This window comes from Numida meleagris, chromosome 1 (assembly GCF_002078875.1).
Source record: "Numida meleagris isolate 19003 breed g44 Domestic line chromosome 1, NumMel1.0, whole genome shotgun sequence".
Lineage (NCBI taxonomy): Eukaryota > Metazoa > Chordata > Aves > Galliformes > Numididae > Numida > Numida meleagris.
Window position 1 is genome coordinate 15,640,920 of NC_034409.1, and position 23,793 is coordinate 15,664,712.

General features: G+C 42.3%; 1 protein-coding gene across 1 annotated transcript in view; it reads right to left on the bottom strand.

Moving 5' to 3' along the window:
- The window catches only part of CELSR1 (cadherin EGF LAG seven-pass G-type receptor 1), a 157,758-nt gene that overhangs the window by 63,977 nt on the left and 69,988 nt on the right, over positions 1–23,793 (bottom strand). Inside the window, exons 3-4 of the mRNA XM_021384652.1 lie at positions 6,519–6,741; positions 1,905–2,020 (exon numbers count right to left, since the gene is read on the bottom strand). Coding sequence (XP_021240327.1) covers positions 1,905–2,020; positions 6,519–6,741 — 339 coding nt within the window. The remainder of the gene's footprint in view (positions 1–1,904; positions 2,021–6,518; positions 6,742–23,793) is intronic.

Here is a 23,793-nt window from a genome sequence, read left to right on the forward strand (position 1 = left end):
GTGAAGCTTTTTATCATACAATGATAGAAATGTGGTAAAAAATACACTTTTTTAATTCAGTTAAAAAGCTTCCACAATAGGAACGTCCGTTGTCTGCAATCTCTTTGCTTTGCTTTCTGTGGAAAAGTTGTTGCGGCAGGTAAAGCAGTCAGATCAGGTGTCCAAAACTTGCATTGTTCGTTAAATGCCACTTAGAACTATAAAACATAAACCATTCTCCTTCCAAAGAAAATACCATTTGTAATGTACAGGATCAGACCTGCTCTCGGGTGCAGCGGTGCAAATCTAAATTTAGTTTCCTGTATTTTAAAAGAGTTCCTCCACATTTAAATGCATATAAGTGCAAGTAGATTTTTTCTCATTCATCCTCAGGGTGCCTTCCTAGCGATTTTATTCAAGTTTAGACAAGTGAAGCAGAGACACAAAAGAAAGCAAATCTCTCCACCAGCAGCATGTTATTTCATTACACTAATCCACTGAAAATGCATTCTAATTTGGACATCTTCTGAGTAATAAAGGAGGAATGAAACTGCAGTATCTTCTACCCAAATGGCCCACATATGCACTTAAGTATCTCTGGTAAATCAAATCAGTGGGGTCACACAGGATTTACAGATGGCCACGACGGTCACTGGCAATGAGGGTGTAGCACCAACATGGGCCTGTTGCTTCTACTGCTTTACTGCTTGCAAACATCACTCCTTTCAAAGAAATAAGTAAGAGTTAACCAGAGCCCGCATGTCCACTTTGAAGGAAACCAGGAAATAACAGGATTATTTCCCGAGGTATGTGCCTTGTACAGAGTTACAAATGTCTCAGCTGACTGCACGTATTCACCTCAGCTGCAGGACACTCTGCAGGGCAGGGCCCAGGCGACATGGCCCTTGTCCTCTAGCACCAGGCAAATGTGACGCCAGCCTTGGCTCCTGAGCCTCCATGCTTCCCTTCACCATGCAATAAAACACATGGGGACAACAGCCCTGGCCAGGCACATGATTTGTCCCAAGTGAAAACATCCCCTGAATCTTCTTGTTGGTCTTGCTGGTTTTTTCTTTAAATCCAGGAAATATCCCTCTGTTGAGAATCGAGGGAATGGAACAGGAAGAGCTTGTTCTGATCACACTTTCGTCAGGAAAAAGTTTGTTGCTGTCAGGGCTGACTTTCTGCAGAACACCTCTTAACTGGGAGACAGCCACAGTGACAGTGACATGGTCCATCCTGAGCCTCGCTCATTGGCCTTCCCCTCTCTCTGCTCCTGGAAGCATCAAAAGATGCCAAGTTTGTCCTAGTGCAGAAAGAATGCAAATGCCAAGGCCTCCATTTCATGTTTTCTAGCCCAGCTTGGCAATGAGGGGGCAGATTTGTTCTCCAAAATTTATTGTGTATTACATACCAGGGAGGAGCTCCTAGTGGGCATCGATGGATTGCAGCAACATATTGCTTGGCACAGGCAATAAAGAATGGCAGGCATTCTTCATTTGTCTGCTAGCTTTTCCTTTGGCTCACGGGTATTTTAGAGAATACAGTTAGGCACACAGTTTTACTGATGGTGCAGTGTAAAAGTACATAAATACACAGAATTTATCCCAGCATAATAAAATGAAGTCTCATTTAAGCAAACATTGGCTGTCAGACTAGTGTCAATCTTTTATAGTACTCATAAACTTTGGGTTTTATAACTGATATGTTGACAAGCTCCTGCCCATGGTTGTGAGTGTTACCATCACAAACTGCTACAATCTGGAGTACTCTGCAACGCTGTCCATCAATCGTTAACAGCACCACATCAGCCAGTTACTCAATTAACAAGGCAGCAAATATAAATTCATGGAAACACATTTCCAGCCAGACTGAGGAGATCTCAGGACCACAAACAGAGACACTCTCCTGGAGTGCCACCCCACCTGCAGAGAACGTGAGCTGGATCTGCTCCTCAATGATCTCCAAGGCAATGAAGTCGTGCTTCTCGTTGAACCGCCCGTTGTAGAGGAGGAGAGCGTTCCTCTCCCTGGTTGCAAACCTGGAATGAATAGACGAGTAGTCAGGTCACGTAGCCAGAAATGCAAGCCTGTGGCTTGTTCTTCAGACAGAAAATTATAAAATTGAATAAGCAGCAGGGCAAATACTTTTTTTTCCCCATCGACAGAGGCAAGCATGATGGAAATTACAGAGATTTGCTGTGGATGCTGATCCTAACAAAAGGTGAAATGATGCAGACACGTAATTCAGAGTGAGTATCTGACACCATCCACAGTAGCAGTTCCTACACTTTGCAGAGCTGGAAAGGCAGGAGGCAGTTTGACATCAAAGGGGGGTACTGCTGCCTGCTTACTGTCCGCATGCTGCATGCTACAAGGGGAGTCATAAACTGATCAAAAAGAACTGCTGGGGAAGCAAGGGGAAAAGAAAGATAAGAGGTATCTGAATAATGCCATGCAGATAATCAAGGTTCATCAATCAACAGTAAAGTCAATCGGAGGAAGGAAAACAAACACTTTAACAATTCCACTAAATCAATTCCAATGGGTGTATTTTTGTTTTATTTTTCTTGTGCTTCCAATATGGGATGTATCACACCTTTCCTGCAGCAAAAGAGGCAACTCTGTTTTTAGAAAAGCTTGTTTTTTTGCCAGGACAGAATGTTTTTTGAAAATTTCTGCGTCTTTCATAATTTTAAATGATTAAATAATTTTAAAATATTAAATTTTAAATAATTTTAGCTTGGGGGATTTGCACACAGCTCTCATCTATTTACAAATGCAAACGTTTATTACGCTTCACATGAACATTTTCACAAAGATTAATCTTCTGTAAGGAGAGGCAACCACAGGAATTTCTTGTGCTTCCAAATGGCAGTCTACTTTGATTTTCTATCTTGGACTTCAGGAAATATACCTGATTTAAATTAACTCCCTTTTCCCACAAATGAATCAAGTGCTGAGCACAGCCAATGAAAAATGCTTTTCATGGACGGAAGAACTGACTCTTGCACATGTCATGAAATACCTACCAGCAACGCTCTTATGCAAAGCAACAAAAGCCACGTTCAGAGAATGTAAGAAACACCGAGGTCTGGTATTTGAAGTACAAGTTTTGAAACCTAAAGAATGTTTTAACCAAGTGTCAGACATACGTGCACTGTGGATCACACAGAGACAGAAGCAGGGGCCTGAATCTGAGCTACATGGGAATGTACATTTTTGTTCCATTAAAAAAAATATTATATTTGAAGGAGGAGAATGAATTGTTCTGGTTTAAAGCACGGAAGTCATATATTTGAAATTTCTAACAAAATAAAAATTCTAAAGAGTATCCATTATAATGAATCAAAATATTGTATTACCATTTTGGCTACTTTCAATCTTTATTTCTAAATATCTTTACATTCTTTGAGATAATATAAAACAGTATTAAAGGAAGTAAAAGCTGGACTAAATGAATTAAGACAATACTGTTGAAATATTTCAATATTATCAAAATATTAATTTAGCTTTTACTTTTCCCAGTCATTTCATCCAAAGCAGTAAAGCCCCTGTAAAACATTTTGTAGGATCTCACTTTTCAATGGATGTCTGCTTCATCAAAACTTTTTTGATCAAATGTAACCAGGTTACATATAAGGGTAAAAGAAACGAGAAGTGTATGAGTGAGCTGGGATGAGTTTAACCAGCAACAACAGGAACCTTAGTTCTGTTTTATATTTTTTTGGACATAGCTACAATTCTCTACCATGATTTTAATTAAAGGCAAAGTATTTTTCTATTTTTTATGCCTTTTAACTCTGTGTGTGCTCAGTTCCATTCTTTCATACTAGCTGCATCATATCCTTAGCTCAGTACTGCTACTTCTGAACTTGCCAGAGTGTCACCCACAGGGGAATAAAATCATTATGCTTTAATAGAAGAGATTTTTTTGAACTCAGGGCGTAAGAAACAAAAGAAAAACTTTCTTAGAGAATTTTGAACACACGGTGAGAAAATATCTTCACTGACAGTATCTCTGGGAGAGGAGAAGGAGGAGTAGCAGCTGTTGGGAAGAGGCAAGGAAGATGTATAGTGTTGGAGGCAGAAAGACATGCCTGGTTAGTACCCTAAATAACCGCATGGCACAGCAAAAAGGAAACACATTTAGGGTTAACATGCACCCAAATTTTTGCTATATTACTCTTCACATTAGGAACACTGAGGCATCTATACTTTTAGCAGCAGTACATGCCATATAAAATCCATGTGCCCTGAACTGGTTTTGCACTGGAGGTGTTCATTCATCTGCTAAGCTCGTAACAAATATACGGACTTTTTTTTTCCTCAAAAAAAACCCATTTTAGTTACGGGTCTGGAGTACACAGGCACCCTGCTCTTTGTCAGGAGCAGGTCATGAGTCACTGAAGCACGAAGGAAGCTGGACACCCTGTGATGTTAAGAATGCTCCCACATCGTGAAATACACCAGGGCAAATCCACTGTCTAGTCAAACCACTAATTCTCGCTTCTCCTCACATAATGCTTTCCACCTGTACTGAAGGATAATAAAAGCCAAAGAAACAATAAGCATTAAAAAAACCCATGAACTTCAAGTACAAAAAGCTAAAAATATCACTCCCCTAGACAGCATGGAATGAGGCCCAGGATGACCTACGCTTTTTACAACCACACTGAGTGGACTGTACAATGTTTAGCTCAGGACTAAATATGTCATCTCAGTTAAAGAAAATCCAAAGAAATCATGGCGCAAGCACTGCCATGTGAAGGCAAGTTACTATTTCTTAATAACCCCCACGCAGAGAATTCGAGTCACTTTAATGTGAAGGACCCTACACATCAAAGATCTCTTCCCGAAAGCCTGAAAAATGACACCATGTGGCTATGGGGACAATCCAAGGGTACTGCAGGTAATTTATGCTGGCAACCAGCCTAGACCGCTCCTTTGTTTGCTCTTACTGTGGATCTGACAAGTCCAACAGAGTCTTTTGCTTCTCAGCTTTTCTGTGCGCTTAGAACTGATGCTCTAAACCAGTCTTCTCAGGCACAACTCTTCCCTGCCATTGCTTGCATGCAAACTGTGTCCACACATCCTGATTTAACTGTAATTTCAAGATTCCATAAAATTCTGGACTAGAACTTGCCTATCCCCAGCCAGAAGCAAAAGCAAAACACCAAGCATCTGCTGGGCATGACATGGGACACGTGCCTGATTTTCTCAGTCCTGAGCATCTTCTCTAGACAGACACACAAAATGCTTCTGTTGTTGCACCTGTTGTTTTACAGACCAGCAAACTTCTGACCTTGCCCTTCAGGGTCGGGGCTGACACACTTTGTGTTATTTACTCAAAGTCAACCATGAGGAACAACCAAAGGTCAACCCTGACCGTGGGAGAGCTGCAAACCTTGCACCCTCTCCAGAGGAAACATGAATTTCCATCTGGAGCTCTCACTGCATGGCAGATAAAACTCTATGCCATGGCCTAAGCAAAGAAGTCTTCTCCAGAAGAGTTCTTTTTTTTACCCTAGGATGTCTTGTATCAGTGGAGGAGAGCTCTGCTGCATATGGCGTGGCTGCCACCATGACTCTCCTCACCCCAGAGCTCCTCAGTTGCCCCCATCAGAGAAGTGACAGACAGCCCAGGTGAAGTCTGTCCAACATGGGTCTGTCAGGGCAGATGGATCACAGATGTGGCCAGCCATGCCTGGTAGCCAGGATGGGACGAGAAGCAGAGCTGGTCATGAAGGCCAGGAGGAGCAAGGTGAGAAGCTGTGACAGTCGGGGTTGTTCCAGGCATGAGGCTGGGAACCAGAAGAGAGCAGAAACCTGAGGAGCACCAGCCTTTGCTCAGCCATGGCCTGACTGACCCACCAGCCACACTCATGCCTCACTGGCCAAGGGCTGCTGAGATGTGGACAGTTTGTGGTTCGGCATCACCCCGCTGCCTGGAAAAGCCCTGGAGGCCTTTCTCCCCAACACCATCTCCCCACAGAGCAAAACTTGGCCTACAAGAGCTCTACAGCAAAAGAAGGAAACCAAGCAGACCCTTGGTGGGGCATGCTGCTCTGTGATCCCCCTGAGCTGTCCTCTCTCCAGATGCTGTCGTACTGGTGGTCCCCAACAGGCCCCTGAGGGTTGGGATGAGCCCTCTCAGCTGTGTGCAGCACTTCACCAAGAAAAGACAACATATATCCAAATACTAATCTCCAAAGCGGAGAATGTAAATAAACTGCTTGTTAAAAATACGAAGTTCTCTGTAAAGAAGTTTTTAGTAAAAGTCTGTAGTAAAAGAGAAATGGATAGAACCTCAACAGCATCCTCCACAAGACAGAAATTAAATGCTTTCAAACAACATGATTTTGTCCTACTTTAAAGAGTCAGAGCCTGAAATCTCCCACAGTGATCTCTACGCATAGATAATTCGTCTGGTTACAATATTTAATAAATACAGCCCAGCCTCGAGTGGAGAAGCCACCAGACACATGCCATGCTAGGAGCCATTGGGATAGGGACAAAACAGGGAGGTCCGGGACTTACATGAGGGAGACGGTGAAGTGGAAGCGCTGCCGCAGGCCCTTGAAGGTGATGAAAGACTGTGGGGGGAAGCTCCTGGTGGTCATCTCACAGTAGGGCCGCTCATATTCGCCTGGTGGGCACTCGCACTTGAATCCCCCAATCAGCAGATTGATGCAGGTCCCTCCATTCTTACACACACCTGGGGCACAGCGGCCGGAGCGGGCGTTCACCTCGCAGTACTCTCCTGGAAGGGCAGAAGGAGACATAAGGGAAGGCAACATCTCACCCAAGCTGCAGAAGGCACCATGAACCCTGTGCTTCTGCAAAGACTTCACTGCTTTCCAACCTTCCCACTTGACTCCATCAGCAAACGATGTACAAATCTGCAACTGCACAGGAGTAAGGATGCTGCATTGTCCTTCAGTCTGAACTCTTAGGGTGGTTCAGAGTCTAATCCTTTTTCAAATATTTGGCAATATTGGCCTCGGTTTTCAAATTCCTCGGTAGCTTTCACAACTAGTGATAAATACAAAGCTGTGATAGATAGATCTGTAAGGGGGGAGGTAGTACCACCATTTAAAATCTTGCATGCTCCCTGTCAACCAGAATATGTGTAATTTGTTCCAGCGTTTCGCTGTGGGTTGGAAATTGTGTAAACAGATAAGTGTTTGCACTTCAGCTCAACTGGAATTCGGCTTTGCAGCCTGTGTCAGTGGCAGGGTGCGGCAGAGCCCGTGACAACACTTGCAAAGCATTTATAGAAAGAATGAGCAGGATGCTGATGACATATGGATTGCTTCCATATTTCCAGTGCATCCTGCCTGTGACAATCATTTTCTGAACCTTTCAGAAATGAGTACAGTAACTGTATGTAGAAGCTAAGGATTGCACGTGCTTGCTGAAGCTGTTTTCCAGTCAAATGCTTCATCTGTATTCTATTCCGAAGTCTATATGAGGATATGTTGAATGTAAGTACTGAAGAATCAGGCGTCTTGCTGATTCTACACCATAATCTTTCCTACATTTGCTGAAAATCTGAAAGGGGATCATAGTTTAAAAAAACAATTTACAATTTGTGGTTCAAAACACACAGAGGGCATCTGCTTTAAGAAGCCTGATGTGGCTGGGCAGTTGCTCAATTAGTCACTGCACAGAAAGCTGGCCCTCTACATGAGTTAATTGGTTAACACTTACTTTTGGCATGAGTCTTCCTAGGGTAACCGTGTGATGTTTTAATGTGTGCTCAGATCCTGCCCGTAAAGCTGTCCACAGAAATTGGAGATAGAGTATATGCTTGAATTTTACTCAGTAAAACTGTCTGACAACTAAACGCATGACAGCCAGCTGAAGGAACACATTTCCATCAGTTTGATATTTGCATGATGACTTGCTACAAGATTATACAATTACAGTAAATCAAATACAGCTAAAATCATGCAAACGCATTCCAAGAGGAGAGTAAAAGCAGCAAGAACTGTGGGCAGTGACCCACAAAACGAAGGCAAATTCAAATGGAAAGCTGTGCTGCAGCAGCTGCTCCCCAGGTTCCCATGCCAGCGCCAGCCACACCGAGCTGGGCAGGAGCTGCTCCCAGGGCACTGCCTCAAGCCAGCCCCAGGGCTGCACCTCTGCTCTGTGCCAGGCTGCAAGCCACAGTGCTCTGCAGCTGGTTTGCATGCGGGAGGTCCAGCTTCACTGTGTTCTTCCTCGCACTTCATCATCACGTGCCCTTCATGTCGGTACAACGATCACTGGCCAAATGCAGGAGCAAGCAAAACAGGGCTGGGATCATTCAGAGAGGTAAATATGTGCTGTCCAGGCAAGTTCAGCTCAGGAGGACTGACCTCTTCTCCTTGTCCCTGCTCCCGTGACAGCCACCAGACAGCCGCCTCCCCACCAGTGCGTTGCTGGGCATCTCCTTGCAAACAGCATATGGGGTTTTCCAGAGTGTGCAAAGAGGACACAATACAAGGCACAGGGGACCTGAACAAATATCGCTAGAATTGTAAGGCTCACCATTAAATTAAAAAATAAATCTTTCCCAGCATCCCAGAGGGTGTGCAAGCCCAAACTTCTGAAGTAATAAACTTTATAGCCAAGGGTTCAACTTCAAGCCTGTGCTTAGAGCTTTTCAGATTCAGGACTGATGTTCTTGTACTCTCATTTTAACACTAAGATGAAAAGCTGTGAAAGCCACTTGATAAATATCTCCCTGTTTCCATTTATTAACTGAGAGTTTCAGGTTAGGCAAGATTATAAGAAAACACCTTCCTTAAAACTCTAATGAAGAATTCAGATAGATTTAAATGCTCTGTAATTTGCTTCTTCTGCAAGAAACTGTATATATAAACACCCAAGATAGAAACTTCCCTCACTGCACCAAATATGCCAAAAAACCACACACACATCACATGCACTTTGAAGACACTATAGAAACCACTTCTTGATGATCCACGGCATAAAACAGACCCAACCGCTCCTTGATCCAAGAACTGCAAAAATCTTGCGTACCAAAACCCGCTAAAAACCGGAAAACCACAATCCCTATATAACAACGAAACACAGACCTTTCCCTTTAAGAAAAGCAGTAGGATATTTTCTGAATTAACTCTCCAACTCAGAAAGGATTCTAATCTTCAAGGCTTTCTGAAAACAGAATGACATATTTGGCAAAAGCAAATAACATGTAGACTTGAACACACAAGAAGAAAAAGACAAGACACAAGCAAAAAGGAGAAATTCCTCTCGCTGTAGTGTGCTCTGGAAATGCCACGGCAATACAGAGCCATAAGACAAAGGTCTAAGCTGGAAGTCACTGATAGCTCTGCATTAACTCTACGATGTAAGAACTGATAGGCCACTTGTTTAGATACCTACTCAGACAGTAAAACTATTTAAGAGAAAAGGAAACTTACACAAAAGTTCTATTGAATTATGTTTATTATTACTTTTTATTATGATGCTTAAAGAAGCATTTAAAAAAAAAGAGCAGCTCAACTTTAAATGTAATCCTTTGTCCTATATTCATTCAACTTAGTATCACTGATGTTCCAATTATTAAAATTATTCTGAATTCTCATTGCTCTGTAATGTAAATGAGAACTGAATTGGAAGGATATTCTTTGATGGTGAATTTTCATATTTTATGTATATTTACTGAAATATACTAAAACAGTATTCCTGAAATCTCTGTGGTAACTCCAAGACATACACCACTATGCTTCAGGCACAAGGGTCTACTAAGAAACTCGGTAAATCCTTATTTACCATTTTTCCAAACAGAAAACCAATGCTTGCATTTATTTAGAAACATGCCGTTCGTGGTATCATTAAGCAGTCATCTGAAGAAGCCTTCCAAGCTCAGGAGCATTCAATCCACCTGGAACCCAACACCCCATTGTGCAGCTCTTCAGCTTGTCCCTGCCCAGGGTGGCCACAGCTCCATCCCACAGCACTGTGCTGTGGGAAGCTGAGGCCTAAAAAGCACTCAAAATCTGAAGTGAAGCCTGCACAAGCCGTTGAGCAGAGCAGTGGGAAACACAGCATGGAGAGGAGGGAGAGTGGCTGCCAGCAAGGGGCTGGGGAGGGTCCGGGTGATAAAGGCCCTGCCTAGATGGCCACTTCAAGCAGCCTGAGGATGGGCTGTGAGGCTGGAGTTGGCTCACCCAGCATCCCAGTCTGCTCTCTGCTCTTCACATTGTTTCTTCTGCTAACATAATTCCTCTTTTTTTATGTTGACGAACTTTAAAAAACTACTTATACATCACAACTCAGTGATACCCAAGCAGGAAATGTCAAGCTTAGCTCCCGCAGCTGCTAAACCCCAAGCATGTGCTGTCAGGTAACACGGGCTGTGCATGCCTGTTATTTGCTGTGCAGCTTCTCAGGCTTTGAAAAACTGCTGGACCAAGCCAGAAAGCGGTTTACTGTTACAGGATAGCAGCCGATCTTATACTCTCCCCATTAATATTGATGACTATTAAAGCTACAAGTCCTGTGGCTTTTACATGGTCCTTTATGTAGTGTTTCCCAGCTATAAAGCCCTTGAGATCACAACGCGATAGCTGTGCTTTTGACACAGCTTCCTGCTGTAAGCCATACTGTCTTTCATATATCCCTTCTTCACCTTCAGGATTAGCTTTACAAAGATGTTAATCATAAGATTTCTCATACAAATGTTATGTGAGTGAGGACGGCACAGTATCAGTCATAATGTAACAGGAACATACAAGGAAAAGATTGGCTAGAAAATGGTTTCATTCAGTCCTCGTCTGACATGTTCCAAATAAAGTAAGGGAAGACCTTAATGAATGAGCAATAAATAGTGATAAAAAGTTAAAAAAAATAAAAGACATTTTAAAAACAAAAAAAAATCTCATGAATGAAAATATGTTGTGAGCTGAACATTATGCACCCAAAAGCACACTGGCTCGCATCAATGAGACTGTCTTTGCAGAAATTCACCCGTGGTTTTGTTGGTGACTTGCTTGGCCTTAAAATGGCAGACTACGCATAATATTGGAAAACTTGCTGGAAACAATATGATGGCATTGCAACAAATACAGCTATTCTACACTTAATTTTACTGCAACGCGTTGCTACAATATTCCTGTTTAAGGAGTAGTACTCAAAACTTGGTACAAATCTCTGATTGTCTTCAACAGAAATACTATTATATCTATAATAGACTTGCTCTGTTGCTCTTGCTTCTTTTTCTCCAGTTTCCCTAGACACATTAATTTTTCACTCACTGTCTGCAATTGTTTGACTTGAATTGATTCTTCTCTCCTTTCCTCCCTCCTGCCATTTGCTCCAGATGCATATTAATCTTGTTCTCCATGCTTCCAGTTGCTTCACCAGAATGGAAAACTGACTTAAGCTGTCAGTCTAAAATGACAACAAGAAACACAGCAACCGAATTATTTGAGGAATCCCTGCTGACCAACTGCCCTAATAAAGAACAAGCTACCATTAAAAAATGTTTAGATATCTTACACATTATGGGAAAACCAATCCTCTTCTTCCTCTTAGTAACTAAAATGTTACTATCCTTAAATGACAATCAGCACTAAATGAATGAATACAGTAAGTAACAGTAACGTTGAAAAAAAAATTAAAAAAACAAAAAGAACAGTTGTCTCAAATATCTGTTTGAAACCTGGTTTTAAAATGTCTTTTGCAGTCAATGCACTGGATGGTGGAGATGCCAGGGGATGGGGACTCCTAGAGGAGAGAGGGACACAGTGGAGTGGCAGAAGGCAGGTCCTTGGCCTCCCCTGTCACCTACTAAGAACAGATGCAGCTTCCACCCAGTATTTCTCTTCTTTGTCCTGTTCTGCAGGACTCCCATTTATAGCCATATTGCCCATACAAATAAGTTGTAGAGCCAGCCTGGAAATCTCTACTGGGATGAGATAACAGAGTGGGATTCAATGCCCCCCCACTTTGGGGACAGTTTCACCATTTTTAGGCTGAGTTTGAGTCACCATCATCCTCTTTCCCCAAACTCATAGTGTGCTTCTCCTCCTCCCTTGCACTGGCATTCATGTAATCCTGCAGTAGGCTGATCTGCAGGGCTAACACGGCAAAATCACATTCATTTTGCTATTGTAGCAGGGTTAGTGGTCTTCTGATTTGGTCTCTCCTAGTGGGGCGGATGGTAGGATGAATAGCACAGCAGGCACAAGGGAAGGAAGCAGGAATATAGACCCAGGAATAAGAATGAAAGAATGGTCTTATAAAAGGTTTAACTGCTACGGAAATACTGCTTTAAGTAAATTCATACAGCTCATGAGTGGGTGCAGTGGCTTACGCTTGACTTTGGTGAAGTGGATCAACACCTTCCGCAGATACCTCCCTCCCTCCACTAACTGTGCAGGCACATACTGCAGGAAAATCGATTCCTGGCATGCCTGGAATGTAGGCACAAGTCAAGTAATAAAAATAAATATGAGATCTTGTCCATAAAGGGAAATTAATGACTTCAGTGACTTTGTGGCGATGAGTAAATATCCAGAATCAAATGGGAGAAATCAGACTTAACTGCCAGTACATGTTTCATTTATAAATGAAACACTGCACAAACAAACAAACCTAGACAAACACTGCTAGTTTGATGGGAGAAGTTAGACAGCTCTTACCCAAAGTAACCAAGCCATTCTGAATGAAGCAGGTGGATCAAACAGAAGTTAGAAGCCACCTGTGTACTGGTGACAATGATTCACAAGGGGATGACTACATTCATGGACCATTTTACATTAGCAACATGGAAGCGCTATTTCAAGAGCAGGGGTAAATTTGGGCTCCCTTATAGATCAATGACCAAAGCCCTGCTGCCACTTCAATGGCAGGAGCAGTCATTAGACTTAATAATGACACTGACGTTCCTTGCTTTGGGAGGCTCCTCCATTATAAAGGTACTAATGTTCACATTAGGAAACACACTTTGGTGTTTTCTTTTTCATATTAATTTCGGTTTTCAGAGTTGGGAGTGACCTAGGAAAACTAAAATCAGCCCCAACCTTCTTACAGGGAGAAACATCAGCTTAACGTCCAAGTTGGGGCCTTCCTCTCCCTCCCTGCTTTCTGCCCCCTTGGCTGTTTTCTGCACTATAAAAGATCATGAGAAACAGGGCAAAGCAAATAAGACATGCATAAACCTACACAACCACACACCACGTATACACGTGTGTGTACCTATACACACTGTTTAGGACTAAATCCCACTGACTATAATGACATCTGTCCTTAATTTACGTTGGAAGTTGCTAACTGTTCCAGATGTAACAAGATGAATTTGCAAGAGAGTAATGTGAATTTAAAGCACTAAACAAAATAACAACAAAAACAGTAATCTCACAAACTGTATATATATATATATAGCTTGCCAGCAGCTCTCCACGGTGATAGACAGAAAACAATCCTATAAAGACATACTCAAAATCACTGGATGTGGTTTAATTTCTCTTGTGGACATAAACCCTAAGCTCTGAGCGGGTGGGAAGGGATGGTGCAGAGCTATCAGCGCTCTCCCAGCTACACATTAGAGTTCTCCTTCACCAACACTCTGCTCCCCACAAAAATTCCCAATATATCAGATTTCCAAATATCACAGGACTGGGTTATAGGTCATGAGATCTTTAATCATGAGATGATCAAAAATACTGAACATAGGAGGCTTTTTATTTTATTTGTCTCTGGAGCTACAGGAAGCATCTGCTGGCTCCAAGGCACATGAGAGCTCCTGGTGGTCAAATTCCAGCTTGAAACACACAACTGAAAGTAGCTGCTCCAAGGCTTCTCCCAGTTCTCACTCTCTCCCCAATGACTACTCAGCCCTTCCCACCTCTTCTCTCCACTGAGGTCCTTGAGGACAGCATTTGCACCCTGGCTGTCTCGTGGCCCTAAGAGCTCATGGGAGGAGGACCATGATGAGAAACTCCACTGGTCAAGTGGGCAAGGGAAAGGCCAGGACACCGTCCCACGTGCCAGTCCTTCACTAAGTAGCAATAGAGCTACGTAAACACTGTTGTTTTACAAAAGCAAGAGCAGGAGAACCTCAGGTCCTTGTCTCTTGAGCTTTTTCAGGCCACACACTGCACATGCTGTGTGTGGCCTGAAAAAGTGCTCAGCCCCTCTCAAATCCAAAACCAGGCCCACTCTCCTATGCAAAGCACCAGCCTAAGCAAGGATATGCCTCTTTTCATCCCCCAGTCACAAAACAATGCAAAACTGAAGACACCCTGCAGGGATGGATGCATGGATGGATGATTTGGGATTTGGAGTTTTTGTGGTTTTGCATTTAAATGAGAAGGAATAATTGGAAAAAAAAATAAACAATGATGAGGAGGATTAGTGATATTTGGGGCACATCTGTTGGAGAAATGAATTAGTCTGTATTCCAGAAATCATGAGCATGTTCTTAAGATGCTATACGCTCAATCTGAAAAGCCATTGGACCTCGCCCTCCCAAGCAACTTCCATCAGTGTTGACAGAAACAAAGCACAAATGAGTCCTGGGATTATACAGTTTATAGTTTAGTGTCAAAATGTCCAAAAAAGCTCCTCTGGGTTGTTGTGCAGAGTCAGGGTGCTAACGGCAAACTAATACTGAGCCATCTTCAAATGAGGTCCCAGCAAGACTCACCCGGCTTAAGCACAGCGCAGCAGGGTCTATGGTGTCCAGCTTCTCCCTGCCACGTCTTTCAACAGCAACCTGACTTAATCCCATCCCAGGCTTCTGAGGAAAACCACTTTTCTGGATTGTTTTAGATGTGGTGGAAGAGAATGAGAAAAAAACCAATGTGCCTTCAGCCTGCCACAGCTACCTAGCGATTTTTGCTCTATGGGATCCTATGGATAATTTCTTCCTGGTTTACTCTTTGTTGATTTCACAACTGTCTCTAAGCTCTGTAGATAAACTGAACCATTTGTTTGAATGTACAGGACTCTCACAAGGTGCTACCTCCCTCTGCACTTGACCTGAAAGTTAAAGATTTAGAAACTTCTTTAGGTTACATTTGTTGCCTGGGACTACAAACAACACAAAATTATGCACGAGAAAAAGAAAACATACAGAAATTCCCAGTTATTGTTGAGTTCTGTGGCAGGTACATATGTTATACAGTTAACCTTAATGCAAATTGCACTGATTTGGGTAAGATACAGTGACGAAGCACTGCCTTTTAAAGGTTTTATCTCTGGATATATTTAGTAGGGGAAAAATATTACTATAGATGTTAAAGATAAAACATAAATTAGATAACGTCATTGTGTCTGCAATTTGCATCATGCCTCACCTGGGATAAACCTCTTGGAACAGACTTTCCTAAAAATCTCCCCTTCCTGCTGTTCTCTGTGAATACCAATGAGAAACCTGGAGGTGTAAGAACAAGACACACCTCTGCATACCATAGGTAATTCATTTACAGAGGAACATTTCCCACTCCACATATTTTTTTCAGAGAAACAATCTTCCTCTGCCTTTACCATGCACACACTTGATGCCTTTTCTTCCACTCTGCTCCCTGTGCCATGTGGTTTGTCTCCAGCTGAGGAAAGACACATGGAGGGCACTGAAGGCAGGAGCAGTCACTGTGGCCCGCAGGACACTTTCCTTTGGGGACAGGTTTTGCAGCCTGGTCCTTATTTGCATCCCTGTGCACCTGCAGGCACTTCAGCATGGGAACCAGCTGCAGTGGCTGGTTCTCACATCCTTCCATGGGCAGCCATCTTAAGAAAGAAAAAGGTCACACGTGACCTCATCATGTCTCTGTTCAGATGACAAAATCGACTGTTTCTGCAAAGCTGCAATTTTTACTGGGCACTGAATGCCACCAGCAGCACCATAAATGCTCCCAGATACCATTTCACAAGCCATTTCAGACTCCCATAGTGCTTTTCAAAATATATTAAGCTATTCACTTGGCTGAGGAAAGGGAGCAAGGCATGGCGGCTGTGCTGGGGGTGTGCGCAATAATGACTTTTATCAGCAGGAACTCGGGCTCGGAAAACCAGATGTGCTTTCAGGCCCAACCCAACCTCCTGCACGCTTTCAGCTTGTTTTTTCCCTAAACTGCTTTCCATAAAGGAGGACACCAAAGGGCTGCAACTCTCAATACCCAAACTGCAGGAAAGCAGCTCCACACACCTCCATTACAGGACAATTAGTGCAAGCTTCCATTTTGTGTCTTCCACTGAAATTTTCATGGGAAAATGTCACTCTCATGTCTCCTCTGTAATCCAATGCTACAGTAAAAATGATGGCGTTGGGGAAAACAGGCAGGTCTCAAACAATCTCATGGCCCTAGGTGGCCACAGACACTTTGGTGGAAAGAAGCATAATGGCCAATTAGTGAGAATGCTTGAGGAGGAACCATAAAATATTAATAAAGCAGCTGAAAAACATGCTTAAAGTAAATCTATTATTGTAATTACATCTCGGGAGGAAAGCATTTCAGAGCTTTGTATTTTCACTTCATACAGGAAATATTAGGTTAAAAGAAAGTTATACTGCAAAGCACAATACAACTGTCATTACTGCCGATCATGTGTTCAGAGGTTTTCCTTCACAGAGCATATAACACCAGCAAATGCAATCTGAAGCTCAACAGTTATACATTTAAGGGAGAATTCGGGGGAAAAAAAGCTCCTTTATTGCCAAATTGAAAGGATCAGGGTTAGAAAGATAATCTCAAAAATATTTCCTGCATGACTCAGTAAAACTAAAACGAAAGCAAAAAGTGACTTAATCAGGGAAGTCAACCTGTTCTTAATGAAAAAGACACTGCAGTGTCAGACACCTTGCACTGAAAATCTTGAAATCAATCTATTTTGAAATCTGCAGACCAGAAACTTTTAAAAAACTTTAGACAAGCTGGTACTGCATGCAACCTGCTTCCACAGCTTGTAATTAACTTTTCCTGAAGCAGCTAATCGATTAAAATTCAGCCTTTGTATAGAATAGTTTCATTCTGAAGTCACTTCCAATGATTACTCAGTCTTGTTAGTTAATATGCTTTACTGTGTCATTTAGATTGTGTTTAATTGTTAGTAAAAGACACTCGTCTTCATAATAAAGATTTCTACAATAAGCGCATCAGTGTGCTGTCCTTTGAAGGTCAGCTGCCCTATCTACTAACAATATATTTTCAAATATTATATTACAAATGCAGTACAGCATCTCTTACTTGTCTAGATAAACAGAATTTAGGAGACTGTCCAAAGCAAAATTTATTCACCTCGATTTTCCGAAGCAAACAGAAAATTGAGGCTAACGACTGCCCTGGAAGTTGCAGTGGGGCGGCGCGGGGCAGGGCGCAGTGCGGGTCCCCCCAGGAGCAGGACTGCCACGTGGGCAGTGAACCGTGATGCTCCAAACAAAAGAGCATTTGCACCAACAATGAAGTTGCGGTTCCCACAACGCTCCGCACAACTGTATGGCAGGGTTGTAATTATCTTGATGTTCAAGGCCAAGTGCCTCAGTCTGGCGCTCAACTGTCGAAACCTTCAGTCATTGTAACACAAAGAACTGGCACACAAGAAGCTTCACTTTTTTCCTCCCTAACAGGACATCACCCCGATACACTGGTCTCTGCGCCCAACCATCCTTCCTGCTGGCTCTGCGCTCACCTTCCTGTTGTTTATTGACTGATGAAAAGAGAAATGGCTAACTCTGCAGTTACAAATGGTTTTCCCAGTTCAATCTTACTCTTTGTTCGCTTTTGTTGCCCAGTTTTGTATTCCTAGCCGGGACAAAAGGAGGCCTATTACACTTTCCTTGGAAGTTTATTTTCCTTTTTTTTCTGTTTTGGAAGATCTAAAATATTTAATTCCCACCTTCCTGGAATTCTGTTTTTAGCCTTCATCTCTCCTATAAGAATTGTGAGGGAGTTTCCAGGACCATGAGGCACACTGGAAAAAAAGCTACCTCATGATGACTTTATCTTCTCCACAGATAAAGGCAAAGCTTTTCGTTGTTGCCGTTTGCTTCTTTTCCTCCTCATTTCCCTACTCCTTTTTCCCTATCTGATTTGTTTTCAGTGAGAAAGAACCCATAAAGAAACTTACTTGGCAATAAAACACTGGAAGGACAGTCTAAAGCATGAGCTATTCTGACACTCAGCAACTGTATGCTCTGCTGTATTAGGATGCATTTGTATGGTGTATACACATTTTAAAACTTCATCCTAAAAACTGTCACTAAAAAACTATGAGAAAAAATATATGGGTTACACACAGCTCAACTTAGATAAATAAGCACAATTGTAAACTGTGGTCACAGAGAAGTTTGTAACAGTTTAATACACTGCTACTTAAATAAGCTAATTAAACTTCACTAAATGTGCAAAGTTTCTCTCAGATCCATGTTCTTCAGAGCAAATGTATGTTCACAATTACAGTGGTGTGTGGGAACTTAGCTTCGTCAGTAAGCAGGGGTTTTACATGTACCTGTAAAATTACAATATTAAACAGCTCCACTTTGTGTAATTACTTTCCACCTTCCCCTTTTTTTAGTTATACACATGAAGATAAGCAAATGCATTATAAAGGTTTTCAAAAGCCTGGGAGAACTATGACGCCTGTTTAGGTGTGGTAACAGAAATTCCATCAATACAAAATCAGGAGTGCAAGTCAAAAGCAAGTAAGTGCCCAAGAAGTGGTGAAAATTGATGGAGCAAGATCATTCAGAAAGAAACACTATGGAATAGGTTAAAGAAAAGAGAGTTTTCATATATGCTAGAAGAAAGAATTCCAAATTTATACTGGTCCGTTATTAATTGGAATGGCTACTGGTATCACAGGTACTCAATCCATATCTCCCTTCTATTGAGAAAAACGAACTGATAAAGTCACATTCATGTGACATGTTCTTTCCAAGAGCAGGGAAGGAGAGGTCCAATGCCAGGGCCAATTAGGCACCAAAGCCAGGTCAGCAGCCTGCCACACTCACAGCACCTTGAGTGTGTGATTATGAAGCTACCTTTCCTCAGATTATAATGAAACACATACCAGTAGCATTAATAACAAGTAGAGGTGAAAATGTAATGGTGAGCGTGGAATCATCCTGAAACAGATTATTTCCCACATTCTTCAGACACTAAATTTTAGCTATGTGACACTTGAAAATGTCAACAATGGGAAAGGAAGTGTAAAATTATCAGTGATAAGCGCTGTAGGTAACTGACAGGGGGAGCAGGTAAAGGAAGAGAAGGTCAGGCCAACTACCCTAGAGTCTCCAAGAAAAGCAAAACAATCCAAGAGAAAACCTAAGCAATAGACTATAATCGCTCGGCAGGTTCTTCTAGAACCCAGCAGTTTGGAAGGGCTAAATTTACAACTATATGGGAGACATATGGCCAAGGCAGCTTCTGAAAGGCAGGGCTGAGTGGATCGGTGGGATCTGCTGCTTTCTTGTACAAAGCACCCTTCATGCATCCACTATGAAAACGCCTGCTAAGACCAGGAGCCTCATCAGACCATCATAAAAAAGAACAATGCATTAAGTCCATGGCTAGGTTTCCAAATGACAGCAAAGAGCTTTGATCAAATGCAAGCATTTCCACAGGTGGGGAGGAGACGCTGTGAGACTCCAGAAGAAGCCTCAGTTGGGCCAAACCCAACCCATACTGCTGTTGGGACAAGGGCAGGGAGAGGTTATGCCCAGCCAGGGAACCCTGCAAGCCCCAAACAGTAGCTAGTTTAAACGCATCAGGGTGAGGTGATAAAACTCTTTTCCGGGCTTCAGGAAAAGGCATAGCAGATTAATATAAAGGCTGCAGGCCATTTGCACAGTTTGTGAACTCCCAACAAATACACCGCAGTAATCCAATTAGAAAAGGCTTCTTGCATCCTGACAAGTGAGCATAGGTGGAAGATTAGTTGAAGGAAATATCTGTCAGAGAAAATCCACTGACAGAAGTGGGGACCTCTTCTGGGACTCCTGTGACTCTGATATAAGATCCAGCCTTCCAACGTTCATCTCCCATGACTCAGGAACATTGATAGAAACAGAAAAATAAAAAAATTTTGAAGTTTAAGAAATTTCAGTTTTTGACTCAATTATATAAAGTTTTAACTTTGATCTGTTTTTACTATTTCAGCTATCAGCAGTTATGCATTACCTAGGCCATGGCCTCAGGCCCACTGAGCACCTCTCAGCAGCTCAGCCATACGGCCCCATCCCTGCACACCCTGACAGCATTACTGCAGAAACATGGAAGGACCCATTCTAACATGCAGAGACACAAAAAAATCTCTGAGTTAAACACAGCGAGTGACTGTGTGAGAGTGTGTCAGGAGAGAAATCTCTTTCACATGGGCCTCCTCCAGGATTCCAGCCATCAGCACCAGGAGCTGCCTATGCTGCTCTGGATTTTGCCATCTATTGCTTTTACGTAACCTAGAAGATGCTGTGCTTGAGTTTCATCCCTTTGGTGAGGAGAGACAGTACCATCCTTTCTCAAAGGGGTGTCTTAGAGGCTTCCTCTGTCAGCGGTAGCATTTGCAGAGCCCATACCAATCCTTAGATGAAAAGAGTTTTGTACAGGTATGGCTTGTAATGAACTGAAGTCATAGTTGTTTGACATGTATATCCAACAGTAAGAATTCTGCCTGCTGATATGTCTTAATCTGAATATCCCAAACGAATACCTATTTTCAGGAAACCATGATGCAAAATGCACAACTCACTAAAAAGAGATAAAGAAAAGTAACTATCACAATAGACTGCTGTGTTCCTCAAATGCAGCATGTACTGTGTAATACCCAATGGAAGACTTATTATCCATGGCTAATTGCAAAGAATAGGTTGTATAAGTTCCTCATATATTTAGACATTAAGTCAGCTCATGAGACAACATCTGGGGTTCACAGCTCTTCGGCATGGGCAAATGCAAGGGTTACATGGGGAAACTTCAAAGCACTGTAGTAAGATTTATGAGATGCAATGTCTCACAGGACATAGATGAGTTGTAAGGATTGTAAGAGGAAAAGATAGGCTTTTCCAGCTTTCTGCACCAGTCCTGCTCTGAAAAATGCTTGGAGAAGTTAAGCTCTGCTTCTGGAGCATCCCCTGCACCACTTCCAAGGCCCTTGCCAGATGGCTGAGCACCATGAGCTTGGGGTTTGGAAGGGGCCAGGGACTAGGAGGTGAGAGAGGCCATTCTGAATCCAGCTGCTACCAGCTGTAGGGGTGCTGTGTCTACATCAATTGAGGCGTCGGCCTATTCAACAGAGGCAGAAGAGGGCTTTCCTTACACAGATTTCACGCAGATGAGACAGAGAAAGTTGAAGATGTCATGGGAGAGCTGTGCAGGGAACAAAACTAAAGAGTAATAATTCTAAGGAAGGATAATGTATGCACATGTTCATTCATCATCAGTTGCAGTGACAGATGAAGAGAAATAAAAAGGGAAATAGTGTTGCAATTATAAAGATGCAGTTTCACTACAAACAAGAGGATGGCATAACACTGCTAGAAACCAAGATAAATTTATAGACCTAGGCTTTCTTACACTATTGCTATTCAGAAATTGCAAGTAAAGGAAGCCAGCTATTCTGCCCTGAAGCATCAAGAAACAGTGAATGTTTTTAGCAGGTTGACAGTCAACTCTCTTCCTCAACTTTTCCTGCATCCAAAGTCAGCACAAAAATTTCACCAGACTTTTTGCAAATGGGGAAAGATACAGTCTTTAAACTTCGAAAATGGCAGAAATCACCCAGTGGCCTAATAACTGCAATTGCATTTGAACTCTTGAGAATTAATATATTATTTTTAAAGAATGAGAACTTGCCACTGTTTTCAAATGTTTACTATGCAAATACACCTGGAAGACAGTATTACAGCCTTGAAAATCAGAACTAAGGACACTGTTTAGTTAGCACCAATGCAAAATACTTTAGTAACTTCATTTTATTGTCTAAACATTTGGATTAGGTATCACAGAGAGACGATCCATAAAGCTGTCCCATACTGTGGACAAGGTCCCTACACTTAAAAAGAGTGTTTGGGAAGAACAGAATTCACTACTTGCTGTTTTGTGCTCAAGACAAAGGTCACAGCTGTCTGAAAGTGCTGGCAATGCCCCACAGCCCTGTAATAATCTTTGTTCAGTTTTGCCATGGCAAAATCATGGCCTAAGAGTTCAAGATGTCTAAAAGTCTCATATTAAGATATGCTGTACAAGATTCTGCTGTTACACACCTATGGGTGCGGGGCTTTAGTGGAACAGCAGAAGCGTAACTGAGAATGGAATTTCAGACACTCTCACTCAAGATAAAAAGCTCATTACGGCTACCCTGGCTGCCAGATTTCTGTACTTGAAAGCTGAAATTCTCCCTGATAAATCTCTCTGGCCTGAAAAATGAGAATTTAGTATCAGACCAAGCAGTGAAACTACTATCTAAAGGATGGATATAAGTTAAGATACCAAAGAACCAGAGTTTCACATTTACTTTTACTGCTAGATGTTGTTTGAAAGAGCCAAACACCAAGAGCTGACCAAACAACATGAACAGCGTCTTCTGGTACCACTCTGCAAAAACAGCTACAATTACGTTCTCACACAGTGAGAATTCACAACGGTGAAGTTAGATGGCAAGATTTCATATGTCAATATGGTATCACAGAAATAAATTAGGACTAAAAAAGTATAAAAGTTCCCTAATTGCTGTATTTGATTACTAGAAGATTTACGACCACTTAAGATTTCTCCCCTCTCTGAAGTGAAATCCAAGGAGAGATGCCGAGGATATGGGAAATTCTCTTACAATGTTTTTTTCCCTAGAAATTACTCCATGCTACAGGAGAGGTAGCAAAGGAGGCTAAGGAGAACTGTGGGAACATTGCATCTCTTCGTTATCTCAGGATTTTTTTTTCCCTTTGAAGTGTTTTTGGTCTGTGAAAATTTGATTTTACTTTTTGGGAGCGAGACAACAGAGGAGAATGCTGGGGGCTGCTGCTGAGCAGGAGTGCAGGTTGCTGTGGGAGCTGCCAGCACGGCAGCAGTCCCAACCAACAGATAGGATATGTCCCTATGATATGTGGAAGCACTGAGATGGGACTGGATGTACAGCTCATTAGGGAGCTGCCGTAGCAACCGTGCCATGTGTGTGAATCACAGTCATACTCCATCCTTGGAGGTGCAACCCTGAGCAGTGCAGACATTGCTGCCTCTGCCTAAGCAGAACTCACCTGTAATTCATCTCAACTTCTACTGCAGAACTCAGAGATATACAAAAGGTAGCTGGAAAAATTGAACAGGCTTTCCCCAGTGTCTGAGTTCATTACACATGTTTGTTTAGCTTAAATGTCGTCCTTTAACCCTTTAGTCAGGCACATAGCACCCTGCCATCAATAGCAGCATTGTTAGTGCATGCTGTCCACTTCTGAGCATGGGTCAGTACACAAATAACAGAACTTAAAGGGGTCACTATTCTGAAAAACATGACTAGAAATGTATGTCCTTGTCCACTCACCTCCTTGCATCACAGGAAGTGAAGCTAATTTCCACTCACCAAAAACTGGCCAGTATTCAGGTTTCAAAAATACCTTGTGACAGCTCAGTTTACCTTTGTGCAAGTAACAGAAGACTCCTGAAGACAGAGGAACTTTCATCGTGTGTAAATGACTAACAATTACATCAAAACAAATGGAGGGCTTCAAAGCAGGGTGGAGAAATGGGGGGAAATTCCATCTGATTACATTAGGACGTAATTATCTGCTACAGGAAATAAATGCTGTATTTTTAACAGGTGACCAGTCAGATAGATTCAGTACAGGGTTATGACTGTGCAG